This window comes from Zalophus californianus, chromosome 16 (assembly GCF_009762305.2).
Source record: "Zalophus californianus isolate mZalCal1 chromosome 16, mZalCal1.pri.v2, whole genome shotgun sequence".
Classification (NCBI taxonomy): Eukaryota; Metazoa; Chordata; class Mammalia; order Carnivora; family Otariidae; genus Zalophus; species Zalophus californianus.
In genome coordinates, this window is record NC_045610.1 from 41,250,044 (window position 1) to 41,270,763 (window position 20,720).

General features: G+C 56.7%; 1 protein-coding gene and 1 long non-coding RNA gene across 2 annotated transcripts; one reads left to right on the forward strand and one right to left on the reverse strand.

Moving 5' to 3' along the window:
• Positions 1-982: 982 nt before the first annotated feature.
• On the reverse strand, positions 983-18,724 carry KCNH4 (potassium voltage-gated channel subfamily H member 4). Its single transcript, XM_027626201.2, has 17 exons — positions 18,343-18,724; positions 16,245-16,478; positions 15,781-15,927; positions 15,527-15,654; positions 14,458-14,701; positions 13,976-14,133; positions 10,880-11,087; positions 9,641-9,835; positions 9,038-9,237; positions 7,264-7,513; positions 6,441-6,685; positions 5,749-5,787; positions 5,206-5,558; positions 4,814-4,920; positions 4,101-4,174; positions 2,174-2,880; positions 983-1,192 (listed from the first exon to the last, which is right to left on the reverse strand). Exons 1-16 carry the CDS (start codon positions 18,416-18,418, stop codon positions 2,485-2,487), a joined length of 3,054 nt encoding a protein of 1,017 aa, XP_027482002.2. The 5' UTR covers positions 18,419-18,724; the 3' UTR covers positions 983-1,192; positions 2,174-2,484.
• LOC113939705 lies at positions 5,177-8,443 on the forward strand. The gene is made up of 3 exons (XR_003525323.1): positions 5,177-5,216; positions 5,845-6,028; positions 8,072-8,443. It is a non-coding gene; the product is annotated as an uncharacterized LOC113939705 (long non-coding RNA).
• Positions 18,725-20,720: the final 1,996 nt, after the last annotated feature.

Consider the following 20,720-nt stretch of genomic DNA (forward strand, 5'->3'; position numbering starts at 1 on the left):
TCCCCCACCTCCAATCAGAACCAGCTCTTGTCTCTGATGCCAAAAACAGAGCCGGACCACTTCTGCTTTGGCTCTCCCCATCCATATATACAGATTAGAACCACTTCTGTTTGCCTCCCCCACCTTGACCTCCATATGGATCAGGACTATTTCTATTTTTTTCCTTCCCTCAATACGGATTAGGACCACTTCTGCTTCCGCCCACTCCCATCCCCCAACACAGACCGGTATCTCCTCTGCCTTGGCTTCCCAGGAACTCCCAGGAACACGACTCAAAACCTGATATGGAGTCAAAGCTCAGGCCCTCTGTGCTGTAGACGTTGTTCCTGTGACACCCACTAACAACAATCATACTTTGGAGCCTGAGCTGGAGAATCAACCTGTCTGGGACAGCCTGCCATAAAACTGCCCATACCTAGTTCCATCTGGTCACCAGGGTGCTTCTATCTGTAACCCCCATCTCCCCACCCCTGCACCCCTGCAGTGATCATCTGAGAAGTGAAAGCTAAGAGGGAAGAGAGACTTAGGAGAGCAAAGGAGACAGGGCTGAGTGGAATTCCTAGCAGGTTTTTGGCTGGTGACAAGCTTTTTCCCCAGCCCCTGCTGTACCTGGCCTGCAACAGTTATAGGATCAATTATACAGGATCAGTGGGGAGTCCCATGGGCTGGAGGTGGGCCTGAGCCGGGACTCTGTCCCTCTTACATACTGTGTCTGAATCTGAGGCTGTGATGGGTTCGGGGAAGGACGGGGAATAATGGGCCCACAGTGACTCATTAAGGTTTCTACCTCATCCCTGGGGCCTCTCATAGCGGGAATGTGGTGCCAAGTGGATTGCTTGGTGCCTTTGCCCTTCCTAGAGACAACAGGGCCCCGGGGTGTGGTGGGGAGTGACTGCCCTGTAGGCTCCTCCAAAGTCCTGGGGCTCTCAGACCAACCCCCAGAAACATCCAGAGCCAACAACTACAAAAATAAAGCGTTTATTTCCTATCCAAAAGTGAGCCCTGGGTGTTGGGTGGTAAGGGAGAGCTGGAGACCAGGGTGGGTTTGTGAGAAGTCAGGGCCCTGAGTGAGACCTAGCTGGATGTGGGAAGAACAGGCTTGACTGAGGTCTGGTGCAGGCGGAGGGATAGAGAGTGCTGTGGGGACTGTTTCAAGTTGCTGGCAGCAGAAGAGACCACCTTCAGGGACAGCCTGCAGAAAGACAGAAACAGATGTTGAGAGGCCCAGGCGCAGGTATAGAAATAGACATTGCTGGGTCCGGGGCGCCTGGGTGGCTCAGTCATTGGGCGTCTGCCTTTGGCTGGGGTCATGATCCCAGGGTCCTGGGATCGAGCCCCGCATCGGGCTCCCTGCTCCGTGGGGGGGGGCCTGCTTCTCCCTCTCCCCCTCCCCCTGCTTGTGTTCCCTCTCTTGCTGTTCTCTCTCTGTCAAATAAATAAATTTAAAAATCTTAAAAAAAAAAACAAACATTGCTGGGCCCAAAAAGCACCCGCTGGAACAGAGGAACCTGGGAGGACACTCTAAGGCAGGAACTGCAAACCCAAATACCTACAGAGACCAAAGAATTCAAATGAGAAAAGCTAGCTCAGTGTCAGGAGATGATCTCGAGAGGCCCCATCGCAAGAGGACGGTGGCCACTCAACACCATGTTGATTATTGCCAGGTGGAATGTTGGCCCAGGATTGCCAGAACTCCCCATATATATATATATATTTAGAGAAGCTGGAATATCTGGATATTTATATGAACTCTCCTGATTTTTAGTGCTAGCAACTCATTCATATTTTGAAAAAAAAAAAAAGCCATGAGAACAGAAGAATACATATCTGGGGGGTCATCATCTGTTTCCTGTGTGGGCTGAGAGACGAGGTGAGCCCCTCCAGCCCGGGCTGGTAGTGGGAGGTCTAAGGAGTCTTGGGTTGCTCAGATGCCAGCCATCTCAAACCTCATCCCTCTCAAGATGACATTGCTTCCAAGGTCTCCAGCAGAGCCCGGGGGACGGGGGGCTGGGACAGAAGGCCTCACGATATCACGAAGCTATCTGTGCAGTGGAATCTGCAATTTGTCCCTCTTGTCTTAGACACCAAGATCCTGCCTGCTCTTGCCTCTGCCGTCACTTCCTGCACTGGATCTGGGACCCTCCCCCAGCCCCCGATGCTCCGCCATATCTACCTGCCTCCGGGTCCTGGGGAGAAAGCAGGACATGTCATCCGCCCGGCCTAATCGGCACTGCATTCCGTCTCATGCCTTTTGGGTTCCACAGCCTCAGGTGGCTCCCCTCACAGAGGGGAAGGACAGGGGAAGGTTTAGAAAAGGGAACAGGGTCAGAAGTGACCAGGCTTTGTAAAAAAGTCCAGAGAATGCAGAGCCAACCAGACCAGCTAGTGGCTGCTGACCCGAGGCAGGAGGCCAAGGGGCCCAGCCCCTCCCTGGAGGGCAGGCAGCAGTGCCCACCCCAGACAGGCCTGGGCCCAGGGCCTGGGTCAGTGGAACGTGTCTGGCCTGGACCGAAAGCTCTGCCGCATGAGGCTTGGGGTTGGAGGTGAGGCCTCTGGCACTGGGGAGGGTCCCAGAGACTCAGGCTCTGAGGGATAGGGGGATAGCACGGAGGGTCTCAGGTTGGGGGGTGTGGCCCCCATCTCTGCTGTCCCCACACTGGCCGGGCAGTGGACCTCAGCGAGAGTAGTATCCTGGAGGCTAGGCAGTGGTCCAGATAGACAGGGAGAGATGCATGGAGGCCTCAGCTGGGGACCAGGAGGGTCTGGGGGCCGAGCCGAGGCTACTGCGTGGCCCGGGGGACCCAGCCTGGCCTGTAGCAGGCCCATGATATGTCGAAGCTCCCGGCTCAGCTGAGACACTTCCTGATTGAGACGGGAGATCTGTTGAAAACATAACAAATTGTTCCCCAGGTGTCACAACAACGACCACTCTCCTAGATGCACCCCCCATACACGGTTTACAAAACTCTTTCCCAGCCTGAGAAAAAGGCAGGGCAGGGCAGGGGTTATCTTTGTCAAGATGTAAATACTCATCCTCTTTCCAGAAAGGATTTGGGACTGTGACTATTGCAACACCCTCCCCCCCAACTTTTATAAGAGGCAGAAAAATGGGCCTCGAAGAGGCCACAAAGCTGGAGGTGACAGACCCAGGCTTATTCTCAGGTGATCCCAACACACACACTCAACTGTGTCTATTCAGGGCTTAGCAAATTTCAGGGAGTACAGAATCAACTGAGAAACTTGTCAAAATGCCGATTCCTGGGCCCCACCCCAGACATTCCAAATTGGGTGAGGCTCAGGAGTCCCCATCTTAATGGTGCCGGCAGACACTCAAGTGTGGGAATCACCAAGCCTAGAACTGTGACCCAAGTGGGACTGGCCCTCCAGATGGCTAAACTGGGGCCTGGTCCTGCCCCCATCCCCAAGGCCCACCCAGCCCAGGGGCTGCCCTCCTGGGATGCCTCCGATGTTTATCAAAACCCAGGGAAGGCCCACTCCCAAAGGGCTGGGCTTGACAAAGTGCCCTGGTGACAGCTCAGAGATCCCCGGGGAGGAGGCACAGGCAGAGCCTTGCCATATAAGATCTGGGCTCTTCCTGACCAGGGTTCAGACACTAGGATCCAGCTCTCCCAGGGCTGAAGGCCTCCCCCCACCCCGTCCTCTGCCCCCTACGTTCGCTGAACATCCACTTCCCAGGGCTGGGGTAAAGAAAAGGACTTGGTAGGGGGCAGGTCCCTAAAGGAGAGAACCCGACGGTGGTGGAGGGAGGAGAGGCGCTCTTCACAGGCGGGAGGACCTGAAGCAGCTGGGAAGGAGCAGAAGGGGTCACTGAGTGCTTACAGTGGGCCAGGGACTGGCCAGGCATGGGTGTGCTCTTACCTCATCCTCAACGACTCTGGCAAAAAACATATTCTTTTCCCCATTTTTAAACGAGGAAATTGAAGTTCAGGGTCGTTGTGGGACTTGCGCAAGGTCACCCAGCTAGTGTGAGTATGTGAACTCAGGACTCTGGGTCTAAACCCTGAAATGCTCTTCTATGAGGCACATCTCCCAAGATGGTATTTTCCAAGGTTGGAGGGGAGGAGCCAGCCCCCACCCACCTCCTGGTTCAGCCTGCAGACCTTTTCCTTCATCTCCTCAGCCTCCGTGGCCAGTTCCTGGCTGGGCCTGATCCCTGCAGGCAGAATGGGGTGAAGGGATGCAGGGTGAATGTGGGGGGCAGGAGTCCACAGCCTGGTCTGGGTCCCCTCCTGTTGCTGGGCAGGCAGAGAACAAGGGGAGAGGGAGCTCTGGGATCAGGGTGATGGGAAACCCAGACTCTTCAAGCCGGTTTCAAGGCCCTATAACTTTCCCTGCCCTCTTCCCTCTACCGCTGCCCCAGCTCTATACGCAGAAGCTTCTCTTTAGCGCCTGAACAAAATATGCTCTTCTCTCCTGCCTTTATGGCTTCCAGCAACTGCCTTGCTCCACCCCTCAAATTCCTGCCCAGCCTTTAAGACCCAGCACAAGTGTCCCCTCCTCTAAGAAGGAGAGTTAGGGGTGCCCTCCTCTTGTACCTCAAAGCCTTGTTCCTGTCTCGGTCATGGTACTTAACACCCTGTTCTGGAATCATTTATCCCAGGACACAGTTTTGTCCCCCACTGGATTGGGAGCTCACTAAGGATGTAGGCCAGGTCTGGGTTATCTGTGTACGCCCAGCACAGAGCCCAGCACGTGGTCAGCCCTTACTACATGTGGAATGGATGGCTGAAGGGAATGGGTGGATGGCACATGAATGGATGACTGAGAGGTGAAGTCTGTGGCTGGCCCTTACCTGAAGGAGGGGCCTGTGAGCAGGGCCTAGGGTGCTCAGGCCTCCTGCTGAATCGAAATGTAGGGGCCTCCGCTGTGCTGCCAGAGTCCTCGATGCCATCCACTATCCTGGGATGGGGGCAGTGATCATCAGTCCCATGGGGAGAGGGCAAGGGCCAGAGCAGAGCAGGCAGAGGGTAACCGGGGACAGCAGTGCCAGGGAGATGGGGAGGAGCGGCGGTCAAAGAGGGGTGGGGTTGCAAGTGTGGTGGATCAGGAAGGGCGGATGGGCAGATGGGGCAGAGACAGGATGGGCACTGGATGAGCACTGGTTGGAATGCTGGGGACAGAGCCCAGAGAAGGTTCTAGAAGCCAGCAGGGGTATGGGGAAGGCAGGGGAGGCTGGCGTCTCACCGGGGACTGAGGTCCGGAGGTCCAAAGGTTCCCAGTGGGGGAATGAGAAGCTGGGGGAGCTTCCAGGCAGCAGAGCCCCTGGGGGGGCCATGAGGGGAGGGGCTGTGACCCCGGCCAGCCAAGGCAGGGGAAGGGGTTGGGGACAGGGAAGGGGAGGAGACAAGGGCTGAGAATGGGGGCAGCTCCTCGCCCAAGAGGCTGACCAGGGAGCCCCGGGGTCGTGCTGGGCTGAGGTTGGGCAGCAGGAGGGGCCGGCGGGGCCTAGAACCACCCCCAGACTCCACCCCAGTCTCAGCCTCTGTGATGGATGGCAGGGTCTTGTCTGAGGAGGAGCCGAGGCTTTCCGAGCGGGGCTGTGGGCAGAGGGCGGCTGATGTCAGGACAGTGAACAATAGGCCCCTTCATTAAGCTACAGCCTTCACTGGCAGATGCTGCTCGCCATCCCCCTCCCTTCTCCCACAGCAAAGGAGCCAAGGAAAGGTGCCCCCAGCTCCCAGACTCTCCCCCATGTAACCTCAACCCTACCCAGGAAGGTGGTGTTACCTGGGAAAGGCGAGGAGACCGGGAAAAGCGGCTGAGGCCCTGTGGGGACACAGGGGGGTTCGAGGTGACTCACACCTCCCCCCTCCCCTGCTGCAGCACTTCCTAGTCCTACCCATCAAAGCTGTGGGCTTTGAGAATGGGGTCCTTTCTGTGGAACTGAGTCAGAGATCCCTCCAACTCCACCTCCAACTCAGAGACATCTGAGTGGCAAAGTCAATCCGAAAAGCAGTGAAAGACAAAGGCCCAGAGTCTAAGCCAAAATGGGCTCAGGACATATTTGGTGAGTGCAGAAGAGGAAACCCAGGGCATGATGCCCCAGTTCAGAGAGAGACCTGACAGAGGAGGAGCCCACGAGGGGGACTGTTTCCAAAGTGAGGGCCCTCTGAGGAGTCTGGAGGGAGGCTGAGGGGTGGCTGACAGGACATGATGGGTCAGAGGAGTTGGAAGTACAAGTGGTGAGAGATGGTCCATGGGGTTGGGTGATGGCCAATGGAGAAGGGTCAGGTAGGGATGGAAGATGTCAAGCATGGAAGGGACAATGGAAGGGGGTGCCTGGGATTGAGAAACGATTTTGTCAGGGTGGAAGGAGATGCGTGAGGCTCTCTCTCGGGCTGCAGGGGCGGGGGGGGGGGTGGTTCTGCTCTGAAGGAGGGGACCTTAGAGGAGATGGAGGCCATAGGGGGTCTACATACATTGGTGTCAGAGCCCTGGCGCAGGTTGAAGGTGAGGTCCCGGGGCAGGCCAGCCCGGAAGGCAGCCCCGTACTCAGGATAGAGCCTCAGGACCTCAGCCAGCCCTCGGCTGCTCAGCTGCTGCAGGCCACAGTAGGTCAGTGCCTTCACGTCAGCGCTGGTCTTCAGCACGCAGCCTGGGCCTGCCCCGGACCCAGGCTCCTGCCCCGGCTCAGGGATATCTGCCCCAATCAGGTCCCCCTTCCCTGTGGGTAAGGGATGCGGACAGTCAGCTGGGGCAGAGGGACCACAAGGGTATCAAGTGAGAGGCGGTCAATGGATTTGACAGGCAGTCAGTGTGCTTGGAGTGTGGTCAAAGATGGACCAATCAATAGGACTGGTGGAAATAATCAATGGCGTTGGGAAAAAGTCAGTGAGAATGACAGATGAAGTTGGGAGACAGGGAATGGGGGATGTCAGTAAAACCAATGGAATTGGGTGATCAGTAAAGAATGGCCAGAGGGATCAGTTAAAGGATAAAGGTCAATGGAGTTGAGGGTCAATGGGAAGGGTCAATGGAGTTGGGAGATGGTGCAGTGGGAAAGGACCAATTGAGTTGGGGGAGAGTCACTGGGGGAGGGTTGATGGTCAATGGGATTAGGGGAGGGTCCGAGGGTATGGTGGAAAGGGGATGGTAGTAGGGTGAAGGGACCAGGAAAGAGGACTCCTCAGCAGGAATTCCACATATCCACTAGGCGTAACCCAGTCCCTAGATTCCTGGCCACACTGAAGGCCTCTGGGGCAAGGTTCCGGGGTAGATAGTAGGTGGTGGTGGGATCCTCACCCAGGATGGCCAGCACCATGTTGTCTCGAAGCACCTCAAGCGAGCCGGAGCAGACGTAGTAGTGTGCCTGCAGGGCATCCCCACGGCGCAACAGGTACTCGCCTGGAGCGCAGAACGAGGTCTTGATGTGCAGGGAGAGGGCCCGCAGGCAGCCCCTGCTCGCCGCTCCAAACAGCGGCAGCTGCAGGATCTCCCGATTCAGGTGCATAGCGATGTCAGCTCTCAGCTCGTCTGGGAAGTCACGCAGTAACTGCATAAGGGGCATAGGTCATTCTAGCCGCCCCCCTACAGCTGCTACTTGAGTTCTACAAATGTGCTGAGCTGTCTCCAAGGGGAGAGCTCCAACTTGCCCTTTGCTTCGAAGTGACCCCTTTCTGACCTTCAGGAAGACCCGTGTGTGTCAAACCTCAATATTGCTTGTGTGTGGACCTCCCAACCCAAGTTCTGGAGTAGAGACTAGGTCTCTTCTTGTCTGTCCACTGCCCATGACCATGTGCAGTGGTCACTCACATGTCCTGGTTCCTCAACCCCACACAAGGACCAGCCCTGGTGGGTCAGCCTTTCAAGCAAGAGGCAGGAAACTAGAAGTCAGCTCTGCCCCTAAATCCCTGTGGACCTTGGGCAATCCATTTGCTTTCTCTGGGCCTCTGTATCCTCATCTGGAAAGATGCAGGGTTACACTAGGCCTTGAACATTACCAATGACTTTCAAGCAACCAAACTTAACGTTCACAGAGCCAACCTCATCTTATGGAGCCCCTAGACCACCCTGGCTTGCTCATCTCTCCTTCTCCCCCTTTCCTCCCCAGGCTCCTCTTGTAACTTTCCATACTCTTCCTGCATCATGGCAACCAGCTCCATGACTTCCCTACTCCTGGTGAGCCCGGAGTCCTGCACATGGATCTAGACCTGTGTTTTCATCTACCCATGGAGCAGCTTCCACCTGGATCTCCCACGAGCACCACACCCTCATCCTGGTCATTTTCACCCCGAAGTCCAACTTTCCTCCTGCGATGCCTCCATCACACCCCTTTGCCCAAACCAGGAACCTTGGGACTCATTCTGAGCTCCTCTCCTGGCAACCAGCTGAGCACCGGGTCCCATGGCTCCTATTCTTAGAAACACCTCCTAGAGCCCCAGGCCACTCACCAGCCTAAAAGTTTTGCAGGATAAAATCTAAATTCAAGACCGTCCATGAGCTGAGCTGGCCCGCCTCCCCAGCCCCGTCTCTTGCACTCCTGTCTCCCTCCTCCCTCCACAGCACTCACACACCCATTCCTGAAGGCTCACTGAAAGACTTTCAGTTCCCTGAACTCGCCCTGCTCTTTTACGTCAACGTTTCCGGACCTCTGTTCCTAATGCTCTTTCTGCCTGGAATGGCCTCTGGTAGCAGGCTGATTTCCTTCTTGCCCTTCACAACGTCCCCTCTTCTGTGCCACCTTCCTTGACTCCTCCAGGCCTCCCTCCAGCAGAGCCCCAATCACTGCGTAATTTTTTTTTTACCTGCCCGCCTCCCTCACCCAGCTGGTGTCTCCCTGAGGACAAGGGCTGAGTGTCATCATCTCTGAACTCCCTGTGTCCAGCACAGAGGCTGGCCCAAAGCAAGTGCTCAGGAAATGCGGGCTGAGGGGAGGATGGCATTAGCTGAGGCCTGAGCTCCCTTTCAGCTCCCGTATTCCAGCGCAAAGGGGAAGGGATGTGGATTTGGGTGGGTGCGCGCCCCCGCGAGCCGCCGGCCGCCGCTCCTTCCCCACCGCGGGAGCCCAGCGCACTACCTCGTTGGCGTCGATGCCGCTGTTGACGGCCCACGTGGTCTGGAAGGACTCGAGCATGCGCTGCTTGAGCGGCCGCGGCAGGCGGTGCACGCGGATGAAGTCCTTGAGGTCCTTCATGCGGCTGTGGTAGAGCGAGCGGCGCGAGTACATGCGCTGGATGATGGCCGTCACGTTCCCGAACACCACGGCGTGCATCAGCGCTGCAGCGGCGGCAGCGGGCAGCCCGTGAGGGGCGGCCCCCCCCCTCCGCCTCCTCCCGCGCCCTCCGCGGCTCTGGGTTCCCGGGGAAGGAGGGGCAGGAGAGCCAGTAGGCTTGGGTTGGGGGGGCAGGGAGGGGCCAGACCTGATGCTCCTCTCCTGCCCCTCCCCCCCCCACACTAGGTCATGAACTTGGGCTTCCCATCCCCTTTGCAAGAGGCTACGCCTTTTGTGTGGCATGCCCCCCAGGGCCAGCATGTAGTAGGTGCTGAGGAAACGGCTATGAATGAATGAATGCACGACTGTCTGGACGTGGGTGGACAGCTTGCCTTCTCTGAGCCCGTTTCCCCAGCTGCACGCTGGGCTTAGCAGGGCCACCCCGGGGCTTGGCAGGCCCGGCCTCACCGCCTATGAGCATGGTGCAGATGGAGAAGATCTTCTCCGCGTCGGTGTTGGCACACACGTTGCCGAAGCCCACGCTGGTGAGGCTGCTCAGCGTGAAGTAGAGGGCAGCGATGTAGGCGCTGCGTCGCGACGGGCCGCCCGCCGAGCCATTGACGTAGGGCTCCTCCAGCCGCTTGCCCAGCTCATGCAACCAGCCTGGGGGGTGAGGGAGGCAAGGCGCAGCTGCACTTGGGCGGGTGGGGGGTGAGGGGGGGAAGCTGGCTTTCCCTGAGCTGCCTGCGCTTGACCTTGGGCAAGTATTTACAGAGGCGAGGGGAGGTTTGCACCCGCAGGCACAGGAAATGTGAGGAGCAGCCTGGGCGTGGGACTCCCCACAGTGAACTGGTTACAGTTGCAGTAACCAAGGCTAAGCTGCTGAGCTGCTGACTGTTTGAAGTGGGGGCTCTCTAATAGCTTATTGAGCACCCCTTGTGTACAGGGTGCAGGCACTTGACCCGCCAGACATTCTCCCTGCCCTGGTGGAACTTAAGAGTCTGGAGGGGAAAGACACATGAAATAAATTGCAGGTGGGCAGTGAGCTACTCAAAGGGAAGTATAGGGCATCCAGGAGCCATAATGGGTTAGGGAGAGCCAACCCAGTTGGGGGGGGGTATGGTTCCCGAAGGGCTCCCTTAGGACAGAGGGTTTTAGTGGAGATTGCAAGGAATAGAAAAGGCACCTAGGGGAAGGAGGGAAAGGAGAGGATTCCTGAGAGGAAAACATGTTCAAGGCCATTGTGAGAAAGCAGTACAGCCCAGGGGGTGGAAGGAGGCCGGTGTGGCCGCAGCAGAGGGCGCAAGGGAGAAAGGGAAGCCAGGTGGGGAGAGAGAAGCCTGCAGGGCTATGCAGGGTGTGGACCAAGTGCGGACCTGATTTTGAGGGCAGTGCGGAGCCCCGGACAGGGTCCAGGCAGGGTACTGCTCCCTCTGCCCCAAACACCCTCCCCACCATCAGAGTGTTTCCTGTACTGTTTTGATTGCCTGTCACTGGTCTGGCTCCCCTGCTAGGCTGTGAGGTCACCCGGTCCCACCCCTGGTCTTCAATTCAGTACTCCCACACCTGACCGGGAAGGAGCTCAATGCACGTTTGTTGGATGGAGGGAAGAACGTGGGCTGGTAGGGGTGGTGCCGGGGGAGGCATCCACTTGGGGGTCTGTGTGGACAGGGCAGGGAGATGGGTGTCAGTGGAAGCCTGGCTCACCGATGTCCCAGAGCAGCGGGTCATTGGCCTCCATCTCCCGGCGGCCGATGACGTACCAGACACAGGCCATCCAGTGGGCGAGGAGTGCGAAGACGGACATGAGCAGCGTGAGCACCACAGCGCTGCACTGTGAGTAGCGCTCCAGCTTCTGCAGCAGCCGCAGCAGCCGCAGCAGCCTCACGGTCTTCAGCAGGTGCACCAGGGAAGTCTGCGGGAGAGCGGCGGGGGAGGCTGTCAGCGGGCACACCTCCTCGGAGCCCCCCAGGACCCCTCCCAGCGCCTTGTCACCAGATGCCCGAGAGCCAGGGGAAGCTGCAGCAGGAACAACGGCCCTGCTGTCCTGAGAAGGTGACCAGGGAATGCAGCGGGGAGAGAATAATACCAAAGCTAATAAAGGCTAACACTTGCTCCGCGAGGACTGGCTTACTTATATAAGTACTTGCTTTATGCATCAGGCACTGGGCTAAGCATTTATAATCCTCATGAAAAAACTCACGCCTTCAGTTCAATTATCATCACTGTTCCCAGTTTGCTGATGAGTAAACTAAGGCTCAGAGAGGCTAGTGATTTGCTCAAGGTCACACACCGAGGAAACGATGGAGCTGGGACTTCCCTCTGAGCAGCTACCCAAGTCCATTTTGTGCTGTGCTGCCTCCTAGCACCGTAGGCTGGTGAAAAAGCAAGTCCTGGTCAGAGGTAGGGAGTGATCTCTGGTCCCTGCTTGACACCCCCAAAGTCCTAGGCACAATCAGCTGCGGGCGAGAGCTGGTTGTCGGCGATGACAGCATCTGTGAAGGGAGCCATCCCTCGAGACACAGAGAAGCAAGGGAGAGTGGGACCAGACAAGAGGCCTGGGGACTGGGGAAGGTTAGGGGCTGTTCCCAGGGTGGGTCAGCTGCAGATGAGAGGGGCATGCTGGAATGTTGAGGGAAGGAGACCAGGAATTGAGGGAGCCTCAGCTTTGGACTTTGAGGTCTTAGCCCCTGTGGGGCTGGGTGGGGGCTGATGGAGCTAGTGGCACCTCATAAGCATCCTGTAAGTGTTACCAAAAATACCACTTATGACTGTTTTCACTGTGGTCATTAATGCTTCGATTAGCCTTCTGAATTTTAGAGAAGAGGAGCAGGTACTCTGGGTAGGGGTAGCTTGGAAGCCAGGGCTGGGGGCTCTGGGGCAGGGCCTAGGGAACTTAGTATGAAGGCCCTTCCAGAAGCCCCTAGCAGCATCCCCCATAGTCTTGGCCCTACACAGCTCCTGAGCCACCTCCTGTCCTTTTCTCTAATTTTAGGTAAAGGAGCTGGAAAGGAGGTGGCCCTGCTTCCTCCACATGGACCGTCTCCAGGGCTTAACGCCTGCCCCCAGCTCCCAGAGCTTCTGCCTCCAGACTTGAATCCTTCAGGGCTGCCTCTAGTCACCTGCCCCGGTGCCTCACTCTCTTGGGTCCCTCCTCTCCTTCTCCTTGGACCAGAATGTCCCAGGCCTGGCTCCTTTCAGTCCACAGCTCTCTCTGTGCCTACTCACCCTCTATCTTTGCTCTGCCGCCCTCCAGCCCAGCACTGCTCCTCATCTCCCCTTGTGCCACCACATCCACTCGGGGGCCTTGTGTTCCTGGGAAGCAGGGTGGTGTGGTGGAACGAGGGATAGACTAGGAGTCTGGAGACCTGGTTTCAATCTCCTGCCTGCTACTTCTAGCTCTGTGACCTGTGGCAAGCTGCTTAACCTCTCTGAGCCTTTGCGTCTACCTCTGAAAAAGAGAATCTGCCCGGAGGGGTTACTGTGAGACTCAAATAAGATGATGTGCGTGAAAGGACTTAGTAAATGAAAAGTGGCCCCGAAGGTACCAGAGGAGCAGGACTACCTGGGAGGAGGGACAGGGGCCTCCCTGCAGCTCTCCCTCTCCCCAGGGACAGCTGTCTGCCTGCTGACACAGCCTGGGAGGCATGGGATGGGAGAGTGCGCTCACGGGGAGGGGTGGGTAGCTCTGCTCAGCGTGGCCGGAGCTCAGGGCAGACATACACACAGGCACGTGTGTGGGAGCGTGCACACCCGTGTGCGCAGCCAGGAGCAGGAGAAGAGGCCCACAGCCCGTCGGCGGCTAGTTAAATCCGGCTGCGTGTAGGTGGTTTCCTGCTATAGCTGAGTGTGGCAGAGAGCGGAGCGCACAGGGAAACTTCTTTCCACCTCCCCACCCAACAGCCAAGGGAGTCTGGGGACACAGGGTGGGACTCCTTCACCCTGGACTTGAGAGAGCACCTGCTATCTGCTGGCTGGCTGCAAAGCTGACCACCCAAGGCACCTCCAGGCAGTCCCCGTAGAGATGGGAGGACCCAGGTCCTGGCACTTTGTGCCTCCAAACCCACCCCACAGCCTCCACCTCCATGTCTTGGCTTACTATGCTCCCCCCCAATGCTCTCTCCCCATCCCCTGTCAGCCAAATCCTGCTTTCTGTTCTAGGGTCTAGCTCTGCTCTATCTCCTGCAAGAATTCTTCCCAGACCACCTGAGCTTTTGTCCCAGGTGGGGTGCCTTGGCCTCCCAGGCACTGGCTAGATTTCAGATCATCAGATCATTTGCATGCATGCCCACTTTCCTGCCTGGAACTCCAAGATCAGCTAGCCCCGTGCCCAGCCCCCATCTTCCTCTCCATTCACCTCTTCTGTTCCTGCTGCCCCCTCCAACAGTCCTGCCCCCTCACCAGCTTAGCTGCCTGGAGGCCGAATCCTTGTCCCTTTCCCCCACAGTGACCATGCTCCACACAGTGCTTTGCAGACAGCTAAATGCTCATCAGTTGTTTGTTAAATAAAAATGTGAAAAGTACCACTCATTTGGCGTCAGACCAACGCCGCCTTGGTAGCCCTAGTTAGCTTTTCATTTGTTTCAGCTTCCCTCAGTGATTGTGAGCTGAGCTCCCCGAGAGCACAGACCCTCCCAGCTCCTTCTGAGCAGCTAGCATGGGGCTCGGCCCACAGCAGGGGCCTGACGACTACTTGCAGATGGATGGATGGGAAGGGCTGAGTCTGGGTTGGGGTTCCCTTAGTGCGAGATGCTGCGCTGAATTTGGGAGGCTGGGCTGCCGGGGGGGCCGGGGGTCACTCACCACGGTGATGTTGAAGACATAAAGCAGGTCAAACGGCAGAGCAGCAATAAGGTCAACAAAGAACCAGGTGGCCAGGTAGTGAAGGCCAATGGAACGAGGAGCAGAGACCACCTGGCCGGACTGGGACACATAGGTGGTGCGGAAGTTCAGGATGATATCTGGGGGTGCAAGAGGCTGTTACTAGGGGGTTTCGTTACTAGGTTTACCAAGGAACTGAGCAAGCTGGGAATAAGCCTGAGACCCAGAATGGGTTTGGAGGCAGGAATGGGGAAGACAGATTGGGCTTCTGGCTGCTCTTTAGGGAGGAGTGGTCTAAAGGCAGCAGGGCTTGGGGTTCAGGGCATTTGGACCATTATGACTTAAAGACCCAGAAATGGTTGGGCTCTGAATGCCTGGATCCTGCAGGCTCAGGATGGAGCGAAGCTTGGATGAGTGGGTCCCCCCAGCCCACCCGCCAGGGTATGTGGGGCAGAGGGTCTGACCCAGGATGAAGAGCATCTCCACGGCAATGTCGCTGACAAGGGTGTGTCGGGAAGTGATGGGGGTGTCATCATCGCCCAGGAAGCAGACATTGTAGGGGACGGTGACCGCAACGTAGAAGGTGGCGAGGAGGATGAGGCCATCCCACACGGCCTTGGGGACGCTGTAGTGGAGGAGGAGGCAGCGGGACCCCCCCACGGAGGCCACCTTGTACTCAGGCACTGATGGCTTTGGCTCAAACACGTTCTAGGGGGAGAGGGGTGGCGGTTGGGGACATTTAAGGGAAAGGGGAGCCAAAGCTTAGGGAAGGGAGAGGCAGGGGAGGGGGAAGGGGGGAGTGGGCGCTGCAGGCATGACCACAAGAGGAGATAGAAGGTGTGGGAAGGGGGTTCAGGGGCTGGCGCCTGACACTTCCTTCCTCTGCCAGTCTACTGCTCGGGCCCCCTTTTGATCAATCATGTTTTGTGGGAGGTACTTATATGGCTTGACCTTCACCCTGCTTGAGAAGGAGATTATGACAAATCAGGCACATGCCTTAGACCTCCCCTCACCTAGGGGTCACTAACTTCTCCCTCAAGTTTTGCTTGGAATCTGGGGTCCCTGTGGGGTATGGGGATATCCCAGAGATGAAGGGAGGCTGGCACAGCACACCCCATTCCCTGTAGCCCCCACAAACTACACAGAGGGTTGGAGAATTGATCCCGTGGCTTTATCAGGGTCCTAGGGCTAGATACCAGGACCCTAATGGGGGCTTTCTCCCTAGAACCATAGTTTGTGATTTCACACCCCCCCCATGAGGTAACACTATCATTCAGAGGTAGGTGATATAATTGCTGCTAGATCCCTGCCCTTATGACATTGTCAGAGTAAAGTAATGTCAATCATAAGGAAGCAAGGGAGATGGGGTTGGAAGAAGATGTGAAGGCACATGGGACACAACAAAAAGTCGCCCATGAGAAATGGGTGGACAGAGGAACAAGCCACTGGAGGGAGATCAGACAGGCAGGGAGACATTAGCAAGGGCGCCTCAGAATCGCAGCTGGGAGATGTTGGGGTGGAGACAGGACTCACATTATTGGTCTTCATGCCTCCCTGGCGCCGGCGGCCAAAGTGGCCAGTCAGCCGGTGTAGGACAGTACGGCTCTGCCTCCTGGCAGATCGGAGTCTCGAGCCGGCTCCCCTCCTGCTAAGGGAGTTTTCTGTTGGGAAGAAGGGTGCAGAGATAAGTGGGGGCACATCCCACGAGACCAGGTAAGGAGATGTCTTGTGTGACCTTCAGCAAGAACCTCTGACCATTCATGCTTCCTCCCCAGACCTGCAGTTACCATGATTACTGTCCCCATGGCCTCCTGGGGAGCCAAGTCCTGGGCCTCCACTCTGAGTGATGTCCTTGAAGGAAAAGAGGAAAAGCACGACTTCTCCCATCTCATTCTTGATGGGCATCATGTCCAAGAGGCACCAAAAAGCCGAGCCTGTAGATGTGGAGAGACAGAAGGAGAGGGTGAGCAGCCCACGGCACCCCTGTCCCCTTTACCACACAAGGTTCTTGGGCATGGTCAAAGGGCTTGGGAAAGGTTTAGAGATGGAAAGAACCCCAGAGATTATGTCAGCTGACTCCTTCCCTTCCCGATGGGAGAAGCAAGGCCTAGAGAGGATCAGGGATGCACTCAGGGTCATAGTCAGCTTGTGGCAGTGTGGGGACCAGCACTCAGGCTTCCACCGTGCCAGGTGGACTCTGCGTATGGGCCAGGATCTGTGCAGGCCTACAGGGCGGGCCAGGCCCCCTTACCATCCTTTCGGTAGAAACAGATTTCAGTCCGGTGCTCCTGATGGCCCTCCAGGGCCTTGTGCAGCCTCTGCAGGGCTGGCTCACTGGTCTCTGGACCATAGAGGAAACGGCAGCTGCAGGTTTTCTGCATGACCTCAGTGCGGCCGTAGCCTGTGAGCTCGCAGAATCCGTCAGAGCAGTAGACAATGGGAAAGCCCCGTGGGCCCTGTGCGTTGGCCAGCAGGAAGTTGCTGTCTGTGGGAAGAAGAGGTCAAGGTTAGGTCAAGGCCAGGAGGGGAGCTTAGCTTCAAGGTGGGCAGTACCTCCCCCAAGCTGTGGTCAGAGGTCACAGAGCCAGAAGGTTCCCAGGCTTCCATGTGATTACTGGATCCCCTTTGGACTATTCTGAAATGAGAGTAAGAAGAGATAGAGCAAAAGGACAAAGACTTAAGGATGGCTTAGAACCAGGACAGGGACCACTGGGTCATGCGGTCCTTCCCCCTGCCTTCAAGCTGGTGAGCTATTACAGGGGAGCTATAGTAGTAAGGGCATGGGCTCCAGCATGACACCTCTGCCACTTTCCCACTGTAACCTTGGACAAGGGTTAATGAGCTCTTTTGTGCCTCCGCTTTCTTATCTGCAAAGTGGGGCATAATATATCTTCCTCACATGACATGTTTGTGAAAGTGAGTTACCTGGGGAGAACAAAGCCTGGCACATACTAAGTGCTATACTGAGAAGTTAAAAACGACTCCCCCACGTTCCCACAGCTTTCAAAACACATGCATAGCCGCTATCTGGTCCTCCTATTAGAGAGTAGACAGGGCAGAGATTCTGGTGATATCACACCCATTTTACTGATAGGAAACCAGAAGACGGATATTATACAAACTCACAAATCTCCTCTGTTGGGGGAGGGAGACAGTGATTAGTAGAGTCCTCATTCTCTGCCTTCCAGGAAAGGTCTTCTTTTTAGCATCTCTTTAGGCAATTTCAGGGGGTCTGTCCCAGTGCTCAAAGTCTGACAGCATATTGGGCAAGGAAGTTTTTAATCCAGCAACCCCAGGAGCAGAACCTGAGTTGGCTTCCTCTGGCTCCAATGGGTGGAAGCCACAGGGGGGCTCTGTGGGCCATCCAGGGGCAGAGTCTCAGCTGAGGGAAGGGGCCTGAGACACAACCAGTGCTGGGAGCTAAGAGGGGTGAGTGTGTGGGGGTGGAGAGGCTGATGGGGACTGAAGGTGCCTGGGAAGCTCTGGGCCCTGGGCAGCAGCCTCCTTCTTCCATCCCAGGGCCTGTTGCCCCGGTGATGGGAGCTATGGAAACAAGGGAGGTGTCTGTGGGGGGAGAGTGGGGAGGCGGCTAGGGCTCCGGCGGCTCGGTTTCCGCCCGCGGGTATCGCTCCCCCCACTTTCCAGATATTGGTCAGGGTGCCCGAAGGGGGCAGGGGGGGGATCTCTCTGCTCCAAAGTAGGAAAAGAGAAAGGCGGGAGAAGAGGCTGGAAAGGAGTGTGGCTGTCCAAGGTGCTGAACCTGGAATCCAAACTGGGGGTGGGCGAGCAGAGAGTTCCCTCCGTCACAGGACCACCCCCCTACGCCTGCCTCACCTCCCTCAGACACAAACGCGCCAAGATTTGGGGGCGCGTGACCTTAATCCAAGCTAGGTGCTGCTGAAGTCTGATCTTTTTCTTTCTTTTTTCTTTTTCTTTCTTTCTTTTTTTTTTCTGGGGGAAGGAGATGCTGGAGCCTTCTAGAAGTAGACTCCTGAGCGTCTGACCACTTCGTCCCACCTCTGCGTCTCGAATACCCCCACACACGCTCCCAACAGAGCTCTGCCTGGGAGCAGGCGGCTGCCAAGGCCTCTCCTCCGTTTTGCGGCTCAAAGAGCCTTTCCTGACTCCAGTCACACCCCTAACCTTGGCCCCCCGCACTCTTGGCCCTTTTCCCGCCTCCCTTCGCCGTGTTCTCCCAGTCCTGTTCCTTTCCCGCGGCTTCGGGAGTTCCTAGACGGTCAACTCGACTCTCGCGGCCTCGGGTCTCACCACATCCAGTAGACCTGCGCCGGCGCCGAAGCCGACTTGGCCCCAGCTCGAACACCCAGCCCCAGCCTCGCCCCACTCACGCGTGCCGTCGAAGCGGGTGGCGATGGTGTCCAGAAAGGTGTTTTGCGGGGCCAGCAACCCCTTCATGACCGGCATGGCCTCGGGGCTGGGGTTTGAGGCGCGGCGCTGGGGGGCGTTCAGCGCGGCGGGGAGGGAGGGGGCGCGCTGCCGGCGGGGCCGGGGCGCCCCATGTGCCCGCCTGCCTCCTCCCCTCCTCTCGGCGCCGCCGCCGCCGCTGCCTCTCTGCTCTGAACCCAGCAGCTCTCGGCTCAGCTTGGCGCCGCCTCGGTCCCCCCACCTCCCCACGGGCCAAGTTCTTTCCCCCCGGGCTCGGCCCGCGCCCGCCACGTGGCCCGCACGGGGAGGGGCCGCCAGCGACACCCTCACCCTTCTCCGCGGCCCTCCTCCCAGAGGGGAGCGGCCCACGCGTGTCTTTCCCAGAGAGAATTCGGGACACGCCCACCTGGAGCCGAGACCCAAGGGGTGGGGCGGGGCTTGAGTAGCAGAGACGCCCTCTTCCCGGGGTGGCCACGCCCCCACGCGTGGTTCCCTTGCGACTCCTTGTGGCTCCGCCCTGCGGGTTTCCCCACGCGCCGCCCACGCTGGGAGTGGTGTTTGGTTCACAGTGCCGCCTGCTGGAGTTGGGATGCTTTGCAGCACCCCAGTTTCCGGCGCTCCAGTATGTGACAGTAAGGGTTAAAGAGACCAGTTTTGCTGGTGGGAGGATCGGCAGGAAGGCTGGGAATTCAACTTCTAGAATGGCTTAACCCTCAATCGTACCTCACTTTGGATTGGGCACCCTAGCGAGTTCTGCCTCAGAGTGCAGCCGGGTGAATGAAAAGAGCTTTGGAGTCCATGGGGTAGAATGCCAGTTCTGCTGCTCACTGATTGTGTGACTTAGCCTCTTAAAGCCTCACTTTCCTTATCTGTAAAATGGAGCTAATAATTTTCACCTCATGCGTTTGTGAGAATTTAATAGCATCATGCATGTTTTTGGTACACAGTAAGTGTGTTGGAGAGCAATTTCTCTCTTCCTGTAGTCTGGCTTTAACCCTCCTTCTCTCTGCTGCCATTCAAGTGGGGAAGGAGGCTGGAGGCAAGCTGGGGGACAAGAAAGATAGTTTCAAGGTGGGCAGAGTCAGTTTGCAAATCTCCAAAGGTGTACTGACGGTCTTTTTTTTTTAAAGATTTTATTTACTTATTTGACAGAGAGAGAGAGAGAGAGAGAGAGAGAGTGCATGAGCAGGAAGAGGGGCAGCGACAGAGGGAGAAGCAGACTCCCCATTGAGCAGGGAGCTGATGCGGTACTCGATCCCAGGACCCTGGGATCAGGACCCGAGCTGAAGGCAAAGGCTTAACGACTGAGCCACCCAGGCGCCCAGTCTTTGGTCTCCATCTTTTCCAAGATGGAACCAGTGCAGCAACAAGAAGGACCCACATGACACCAGACATGGGATATTTTCACTACAAAAGCAGAAAATTATAGGGGCAGATGAGTGTGGTGGCTTAGGGTGGCTGCTTCCCAGAAGGAAGCAGCTAAAGCCAGTGAGAATGGGAAAATAGGCTGGTACTCATCTCAGGCTGGTGCTCCTCATCCTCACCCCCAGAGTCTGAGCTGGGTATTATCTAGGCTGTTAGATTGCTTAAAAGTGCCACATCCTTCTGTGTCTCTACTTTTGGTGTTTTATTAGTTTCCTGGGGCTATTAAACAAAGTACCACAAACTGGCTTAAACAACAGAAATTTATTGTCTCAGTTCTGGAGGATAGAAGTCCAAGATCAAGAGGAGATAGGGTTGGTTTCTTCTGAAGGCTGTGAAGGAGAATCTGTTCCATGCCTGTCCTCTAGCTTCTGGTGGGTTGCTGAAAATCTTTGGTGTTCCTTGGCTTATAGATGCATCACCCCACCTCTGTCTTTATGTTCACATGGTTTTTCCCTGTGTGCGTTTCTGTGCGTCCAAATTCCCCCTTTTTATAAGGACACTAGTCATATCAGATTAGAGGTCCACTCTCCTCCAGTACGACTTCATCTTATTTACATTTACAATGACTCTATTTCTACATAAGGTCATTTTATGAAGTCCTGGGGGTTAGGACTTCAACGTATGAATTGGGGGTGGAGGGTGCATTCAGCTAAAGTTGCAGGAAAATCTTGCCCCATCTCTGATTAAGAACTTCTCCTGACTCCCAGGTACGTACAGAATGAAATGTAAAGCTTGATGATTTGCGAGGGCCTTCAAAATCCAGGCTGCAGGAACCTGACAGTCTCCCCCTCCGACGCCCCACCGCTCCCCACACCGTCAACCCCCATGCAGCAGCCATTCTGGAAGATTCATGTGGAACCTTATATTCTTGCCCTTTTGGGCAAGCTTGGCTCCTATCCGGTCCCAGCCAGACTCC

Bases quoted from the DNA above. Each gene is read 5' to 3' on its own strand.
- KCNH4 (XM_027626201.2), bottom strand. From the start codon at position 18,418: ATGCCGGTCATGAAGGGGTTGCTGGCCCCGCAAAACACCTTTCTGGAC. The intron at 15,655-15,780 runs GTAACTGCAGGT...TCTTCCCAACAG, and splicing joins CCATGGGGACAGTAATCATG to AAAACTCCCTTAGCAGGAGG. The intron at 6,686-7,263 runs GTGAGGATCCCA...CCTTACCCACAG, and splicing joins CATGGTGCTGGCCATCCTGG to GGAAGGGGGACCTGATTGGG.